This window comes from Charadrius vociferus, unplaced genomic scaffold, assembly GCF_000708025.1.
Source record: "Charadrius vociferus isolate BGI_N301 unplaced genomic scaffold, ASM70802v2 scaffold17, whole genome shotgun sequence".
NCBI lineage: Eukaryota > Metazoa > Chordata > Aves > Charadriiformes > Charadriidae > Charadrius > Charadrius vociferus.
The window spans coordinates 160,868-169,422 of NW_009649163.1; the positions used below are offsets into that span (position 1 = coordinate 160,868).

The 8,555-nt window shown below is 46.5% G+C and overlaps 1 protein-coding gene across 1 annotated transcript in view; it reads left to right on the forward strand.

Moving 5' to 3' along the window:
• TTC28 (tetratricopeptide repeat domain 28) overlaps positions 1-8,555 on the forward strand; it is a 166,290-nt gene that overhangs the window by 89,022 nt on the left and 68,713 nt on the right. The window contains exons 2-4 of the mRNA XM_009888375.1: positions 4,352-4,499; positions 7,254-7,526; positions 8,388-8,404. Coding sequence (XP_009886677.1) covers positions 4,352-4,499; positions 7,254-7,526; positions 8,388-8,404 — 438 coding nt within the window. The remainder of the gene's footprint in view (positions 1-4,351; positions 4,500-7,253; positions 7,527-8,387; positions 8,405-8,555) is intronic.

Sequence of the window (8,555 nt, forward strand, 5' to 3'; positions counted from 1 at the left end):
GGGGGGGCGGGCAAAATCTGAATGAGGTGGGAAGAACTGTTACCTCTGGGTAACACTGGGTCCTGTGCGATGCGAGCTCGGACCGCTGGTGTTCTGCACTTGGGCTTGCTGTTGAGCAGCCTCTGTTACAGGGCAGATTTTCTGCATGGCTTTGAGGTCTCAAGTGCCAAATATATTTTGCAAGTTAATTAGAATAATTCATTTTTGCTTCCAGAATATCAACAGTTCTATCAATGGCATTATGGATAAAAAGCACTAATTATTCCCTGTCCTCCTTCCCAGGCCGTCTCCACTTGGCTATATGGGGTCTGTAAAGTGGCTGAAGTGAGGCTAGTTGTCCAGTGGACTCAAAACTGACTGTATGAGACTGCACTACGGTCTGATTTCCCTGAACTAGAGGTCCATAGGTGCGCGGGATCACTCGCCAACGACCTCTCTAATTCAGTATCAGCGACTTGGTAAGATTGGCTCTTTGGTAAAGCTGCCTTTTACCTTTTGGTCCTCTTCCCTTCGCACAAGGCTCCGGCTGGTCGTGCTGTGTCCCCTCTCTCCCTGCCCTCACTCCAGGGGCCGGCAGCGGGGCGGTGCTGGTGCCGGGTGCTGCTAGCCCGTGGCACGCTGGTGACTCTGGAGACGGGAACAGCGGAGCCTGTGCGGGATCATGCGAGTGCAAGGAGAGGAGAAAAGACTTCCCGTCGAGGGAGATGTGTCTAGTGCCACATTTCAGCTGAGAGTGGGACTTCCTTTACACACAGAGCCTTGGTCCTGGAAAGGGTGATGCAGCGATTGAACGAATGAAAAAGATTGTTCCAGCGCTTTGTGTAACATTGAGGGTGCAGAGCCGCAGGTTAGAGAACACCTGCTGTTCGCTTGTCCTCTCTATAGCAAAACATCATTCTCTGGTTGCTTTAATCCTCTTAAAAGGAATCAATAGTTTTTTCTTACCTGGGATCACTGGAAAATTAATGTCATTGTTACTGTAGAGTGAGTACTCCTCTATCTTCACATAGTGTGATTAAAAATGTAAAGTTCGCTGAGGCGTGGGAAGGCTCTGTCTGTGCCGGGGCTGGCAAGCCGCTCCATGTCTCCTTCCTTCAGCTGCAGCTCCTGGCTCCCTGCCTTCTTCCCTTCCCGCTCCGCTTCCAGAGGGCCATTCTCACCATTTCCTCTTTGCAGATTTTTCCCCTTGATACGGTGTCTTCATTCCAATGCTAACCTAACTTGTGAGTGCCTCTTGGGGAGGAAATAGGTGATGTGAATGCTTTTTATTTATTTTGTTAAAGGTCTCTGGGGAACACAATGTGTGCAGAGTGTTGTGTATACGCTGGAAACTGGAGGCGAAAGGAAGGAAGAGGGTTTTGCAGGGGAAAAATTGGCCAAAATCTTCCTTTCAGTTAGGATTAATAGGTTTTTCTTCTGGGCTCTGAATGCTGCGTTTGTATTCAAATTAAGGGGTTCCCAGGGGGGACTTCCAGGAATAGATGTGGGGAGGAGATAAAAGCACTTTCCAGAAGGGACGTTGGAAATGCACGGCACTGAGTTATGTGCTGTTCGTGAGTCTCATCCCTGTCGTCTGTTCCTCTGTCTCTTGGAGCTTGTGGGGTCTCCCCTGTGTGCAGAGCTCCGGGGATGAGGACGCTGTTTTCTCAGCATTTGAGATGTGCTCAGTGCTTCACGAAGGTGACGGGGTGGGATGGGCAGGTGCTGGAAACCAGTGTCCCCAGTGCAGCCGCTGGGTCTTTTGTGTGGGGGTGGAGAGTTCTTGGGTTCAACAGACCTGTTGCTCCTCTGCAAAGAGTGTTCTGAGACTCGTGGCCAGGCTTTTTCCTTTTTTTTTCCCCCTTCTTTTTTCCCCTTCTTTGGTGTTGCACCTGTGGTTTGTTTTCTCCTGCTGGGAACTGGTGTTCACATGGATTTCTGCATGAGAACTGGAAGTAGGGCAGAGGCTTCACCGGTGTTTTCTTTGGCTTTCTTTTTCTCCGTTGTCCTCCCAGGGGCCATTTTCCTTCATGGGAGACATGAGAGCTAGTTGTTGCCATACCTTTAGTTGAAAAGTATATTACTTCTTCTCCTACAGCCTTTGTATGTGTGGGATGGGATGTGAGGATTGCACTGCGTGGCCCCTTCTGAACGTTGGAAACAGAAGCCGTAGTGTTCCTGTCTTCTGTAGGCCATGAAGGCTTGTCCGCATTGCCTGTAGCGTCCATCTCCCTCCTTCCCCTTCCTTGAAACCCTCTATGCAAGTGAATTTGGGGTTTCTGGGACTTTCTGCAGTGGTGAGGAAGCCTCATCTTCCCTGGTGTGCACCTGTCCTGGTAGTTCTGAGAGAGGAGATGGCAGCCTTCTGCCTTCCTGTAGAGCATGAGATGTTGGAAATGCCGACACACGTGAAGCTCCCTGTCTGGCTGCTTCGTGTTCGTGCCCCCCTCATCCCTGGTAACGGAATCGGGCAGGCGTGTTTGTCCTGGACCGGCCCCATTGCCTGGAAGGGCCCCAGTAGAGACACGCTGCACCGAACTGCCTCTGTCATCAGGTGGTAAAGAAAGTAATTAAATGATAATTCTGGGAAAAAAAGGACTGAAAAGTGTACACCATGATTTAGGTGACAGCTCACGCACTGCTGGCAGGACTCATACTTGATGGCCACTGCGCATTGTTAATTCTTAGGATTTTCTTTGATTTAAAGCTTCGTGCTACTAATCTAATTAACACTGAATTGGCTTTCCAGTACAGTAGCTTGTTTGGTTCAATAAGAACACATTTGTACTAAAGGTTAATGAAAAGAATTCTTCTTTCATTGAATTCATTAAAAGTGGTTCTACAATCAAGGCTTACTAATGGAAAAGAGATTAAATATTCATGTCTAAAAATTTTTCATGTCATTTCTGATTTTCCTTAATCTCTGCGTCCCTGGATTAGATTCCAAAAGTGTTTGAAAGCTCTAATGAAATACTAGTTTGGATATTAATTGGAGATTTATCCTGTTTAAGTAAAGAGACTTCCACAGATGTATACTTAATCTATCTTGAGAGCAGGTTTCTATTACAGATGGAGAGGAATAGTGATGAGGTCTTATCCATGAAAGCAATACTAGAAGCCAATCTCAAGGAGCAGTATTAGGTTCTTAAAGCACTTTTTAAGAAATTCAAATAATGTTTCATCTTCTGTTCTGACAGCTTTATTTGTGCTATTGGAATAGCTTTGAATGAACCAAAAGTGCAGCAAAGTTTGCATCAGAAAGGTATTAGAAAGGTATGGAGATAAAACCTGAATAATGGGCATTGGAGGTGCTTAAAGATTCAAGACCTTTTTATAACATAGTGTCCGGATGAATGTGCTACAAATATACCAGAGTACTTTGAGTAAATACTGGATTGTGATTTCTGTGATCTCTTACCTAGTAGCTCTTGGAGAAGTTCTGGATACCCTTTGAGTTGCAGCTTTGCCATTGCTTTATGTATGAGCAGAACGTGTTTCTGCAGTTCTTGCTTTGTGTGTAGGTTGCTGGTACCCCGATTTAGGGAGGTGGGGAAGCTCTGTTTGGGAATTCTTTGCAGCTGCATACTGATGCTGTTGCTGATGTAGAAGTGGAAATACATGGTGAAACTACTTTGAAGGCATTGCACATTCCCATGAATGGTTTCCTTGGAAAGGAAAAGACAAAGAAAAATGCTCTTGTAAACATGTTCAAAATTATCAGAGTCTTGCTTCAATCTAAGTGTGTATATATACATGTGTATATATATGTGGTATGTATATGTGTATATATACTACACCCAACAAGTGGGACAGTATTGGGCAGTGTCTCCTTTAGGGAATGTGTGTGGAGAAAGAAGATTTGGCTCCTGTCTGGATCTTTGCATCGTGTTTCATTGCAACTTGAGCTTTCAGTACATTTTGGTCTCTACTAGTGCTGGTGTTTATGTTGGTCTCATTGGCAAGAACTGATGAGAAAGGAAAGAAGTTATTTGTATGCTGTGTGAGCCAAGAGAACAGAGATGGAGGTCTCGAGAACGAGCATTTGGTTATAGGTAGATAAGAATAAGTAATTGTCCAAGTCCAAGGGGAAAGCTTTGGCTTAATAGTAATGACCATGCCTGGCCTCCAGAACAGTTCAGAGGCCTTGCAGAGGTTGAGAAAGTCGTTACACCGAGGGGATGAACGACTGGGTGGCAGTCACAAACCAAACCGTGGTGTTGGATTTTTCTGGTTATAGCCAGAGTGACCACAGAACCCAGAAAGTCATCGTGTAGCCCAGCGTCCACCAGCACGAGGTCACAGGCAGATTTGTTATTTGTGGCTTCTCCCAGTTACGTAATTGGCATTTCTTGTCTTCCCTTTGGCTTTCCAGGCATACTTCCGACAGGGTGTGGCCCTTCAGTATCTTGGACGTCATGCAGACGCACTGGCAGCGTTTGCGTCGGGACTGGCTCAAGATCCCAAGAGTCTTCAGCTTCTGGTTGGCATGGTCGAGGCCGCCATGAAATCGCCCATGCGAGGTAAGCACTGGGAGATTTTCTCAGGGATCGTGATCTGCTGTGGAGGTACTTGGAGGTGGTAGTTTCAGTCCATGGGTGAGTCTGCCAGCGTCTGAGGGGGGGAGAACCCGGAGGCCTGAACGGAAAGATTTTGGAATTTGACTTCTCTGCTGAGTCAGCAGGTGCTGAGAAAGGAGCCCGAAGTAAGAGGAGGAACAAAAAAATATTCTTCTGATTTAGTGGGACAGCGAGATGGTGGTACCCAGATGGAGAGGCACTGGAGATGAATCAGACTGGTGGTGTGCAGCAGCTCCAGTGAAGTCCTTGCTAAAAAAGTTCCCCGTGTAGTGAGGTGTGCGCTGCTGTGGCCCTGGCTTTGTTATTACTTGGAACAACTTCCCGCAGTGCTCTGGTGCTTGGCTGTTGGGAACAGGGAGTTGGAAATGCTCCGGGGCAGTGCTGGCCCAGAAGAGCACATCTGCAGCTTTTCCATGGTACTAATGTCTCTCAAAACGCAGTGTTCCAGAAGGCAAAAAGGCTGCTCTGCTAATTCACTTGTGTTCAGGAAGAGTCTTGAAATCGCATGGACCTTGAAGCCATATTAGCTGTACAGCATTTTGCTTCTCTATATCCCCATTTCCAGGATTTTCCTGTCTAGAGGAAGGAGGTGGTCTCCTCTCTGCTCTATTTCTCTTGCAAGCTTTGTGTTGCAATGTCCTAATGGTATTTCCCAGGAGGGAATATGGCAATTCTCATCCTCGGCAGATGCTGCTGGGGGCCCCGGGGCTTAGGGGCCAAGAAGTGCTGAAATGAAAAAATATCCCTGATGATGTTTCCTTTTCTACAGTGTTTTTCTCCATCCTCTAAAATGAATTCATCTGGAAGTTTCTGTCCTATATAGCAGTTACCTTGGGAAGCAAATTTAATTTGATACCCAAAGGTGCTGTGGGTACTGCTTAGGATGCAGGTGATGCGGTATTTATACGTAGGCATCCCCAAATTTGGCTGGATGATCTCTCTGTTGTATTGCACTGCCACTGTGTATTTACACTGCAGCTCCCTGCTGTGCTTCTCAGTGTTGCTGCTTTCCAGTTGTTCGCCTCCCACAGACTGGATTGGCAGATTTTAGATTAGCCTTGCTTATAAAGCACTAGTTTTACTATGGGAGTGTGTGTCTACTGTACTGCTGTAATGGATATTCTGGATCTTGGTCGCACTATGCTAGGCGCTCTGCAAGCACTTAAGTAGTTGTTACGCGTTGTTCTGGTCCCCTTTCCAAGAGCTTGCTGTCTAGCAGGGACATGGAAGATCTCTCCGGGTGTCTGTGGTGTAAAGCCAGTCCCTTGTAGCTTGGCCCCGCCGGGATAGCAGATTCTTTGAAGCTGTGGACAAACTGATGTGAGTGGTGGCTTCCCAGACACTTGCGTTCAGAGAAAGGCAAACGGGCCATAAGTGTCAGTGCTAAAGATGATTGAATGCAGACACTGAGGGGTTCGGGGCACGGGTCCGCAGTATGTAGAGACGCAGGTGAAACTCCCATCCCCAAGAACTGAACCGCTGTTGCTGCATCTTTCACCTGGTTGTGGCTGTGTTTCTTCCCTTACCGTTTGCTGTTGTACAAGAGCAGTGATGAACTCCACATCTGCCTTTCTGTTATCACACTGGTTCTCCCTTTCCTGCTGGACTTTAGGGTTAGCAGGAGCACTTCCCTAGTGTTTTCCTTTTTTTCCCTTTCTCTTTGTCTGTACCCCTCTCTCTCCCTGTGTTTGCTTGGATTACCTGGCTCGGGTCGTAAGTAAGCTCCTTACGAGAGGACCTGAGTTTGTACCTGCTCTTGCAGTGATCAGCGTGATAAGTGGTGGCATGTTACAGCAACTATTTCTGTCCTCTTACATCTGCATTTAATCCTATATCTAATTGGATGTCGGTAACTGGCATCGCGTTCACATTGTTTGCATCTTCAGGGAGGTGTTAAAATCTTCTTTTGTCATTGTTAATATAGTTGGTGATTGTAGAGAGGCAAAAATGATGAAAACAGGGAGCAAGTGGTTTTCTGAGGTTGCTGTGGTAGTGTTGATTCAGGTGAAAGCGTCTAATCAAAAAATGCCTCTTGGTCAGCAAATTCTGGAGTCCTGTTATGTTGATGTCTTTATTGAAACATGCAGCCAAGATGTTTTATCATCTGAATGGTGGAAGCAATTAGACCAATTATAAGTAGTCTGGCAGGTCCAGTGCTGTCATTCTGCAGGAGTGACTTCTCCTGCAGAAGAAGGAGCAGCTCCTTTCTGCAGTTTTGGCACCTCTCTTGGTGCCGGTTGTGTGCTGTGGTGTCTGGACAGGCACAGATTTTGCAGGCGTTCAGCTGAAAGTTTGTGCTGAAGGAGCAGAAACTGCAGTGCTCTTACACGCTGCTGATGGCCCATTTCCAGTTCCCTACAAAACTCTACAGGCGTTTTCTGTATTCGTTCCACCTTTAGGCCCGTCTTCAGAGCGCAGTATGAGACCGCTCTGAATGCTTCTTGTGCTGTCTCCATGAAGTGCTTTCTGCAAGGAAAACATCAGCTTGCTAGTTGATCTCTCGTGTTGTACTAAATGTTAGATGATGCGTTTGAGCCCTGAGTTCTCATAATAAACCTTGGTTTGATTTGGGCAGTGTGGCCCTAAACTCGCCTGTCACTTGGTTACCAAAAAAAATGAAGATGTGTTGTGAAGGTGATTTCTGTATGCAAATAACTTGGTCTGTTGAGTGGCTCTGCCTTCTTTTTTGTGTTTCAGAGTCCCTCGAGCCCACCTATCAGCAACTGCAGAAGATGAAGCTGGACAAGAGCCCCTTTGTTGTGGTGTCTGTCATTGGCCAGGAACTTCTGACTGCGGGCCACCACGGGGCCTCTGTGGTGGTGCTAGAGGCTGCCCTGAAGATTGGCACTTGCAGCCTAAAGCTGCGGGGATCAGTGTTCTCCGCGCTAAGCAGTGCATACTGGTCCCTTGGGAATACGGAGAAAAGCACTGGATACATGCAGCAGGACTTGGACGTAGCCAAGACTTTAGGTAAGAGTTCTCTTGTCACTCGCCGGAGTGCTGGATTGGTACAGGTGGAACAAATTAATAGCTGTTTTAATGATCAGCATCTCTCTGTAATGCTCAGGTTTCTATGGGATTTCACAAGCTGCTAAATCAAATCTGAAATTTCTGAAATGTGCAAACGACAGGCTTGTGCAGCCCGTTTACCTGTGGGTGAGAGGGCAGATGATCAATGAATGTCCTAATATTTTACACGGTCCTGTAATTTTCTGGTGTCATGTATGTGGGAACTGATCTTATCCCCTGTGTAGACTTGGGTGCAAAACCTTAAATGAGTCTTAAATGAAACAATCTGTTTTTTCAAGAATTAAATGGAAAAAGGTACTCAGTCTGAGCTTCAGAGGCGGTTGCCAGGGAAGGAAAAAAATCAGGCGTGAGACAATGGATATAAATATAGACCAACTGCAAAATCACTCTCATGTACGGTGTATCCTGCACAACACTGAGAGCTTTCAAGCTTTCAGGGTGCATAGGAGAGGAGAACGTATGTAAGACAGAAAGGCGTAACCTTGCAGAGGTGGAGAAGTGAGTGATGGAGGGCTCCACCAAGGAGAGTTCACTGAAAGTGTAGGGACTACTGTCTTGAAGGCAGTAGTAGATGTGTTTTGTGTCTGAGCTGAGCTGTGCTGTGGAATTGCTTTCAGGAGAAAGCCGGCATGCTCTTTGCTTGCTTTAAGCCTGGGCCATCGACTCACTTTCACAGACAAATTGCTAATGTCAAGCAAGGAATAAACATGGAAGAATGCGAAATTGCCAAGAGTTAGGCCAAAGCAGAAATTAAGACAATTCTTAAAATGAGGTCGATGGGTATTGTAGAAATTTCTGAAGGGCAGCAAAGAGGGGAGATTTGGCTGTGTATTAAACATAAGGATGAGTTTGTTCTGATGCTGGTTCTCACACTGGAGCATCACTTGTACAGTGTGTTCCAGTCTTTCTGCCGGATGCTTCCAGCAATGTCTTTCTTAGCTAACCTTTGTTTTGTTTGCGTGTGACTCA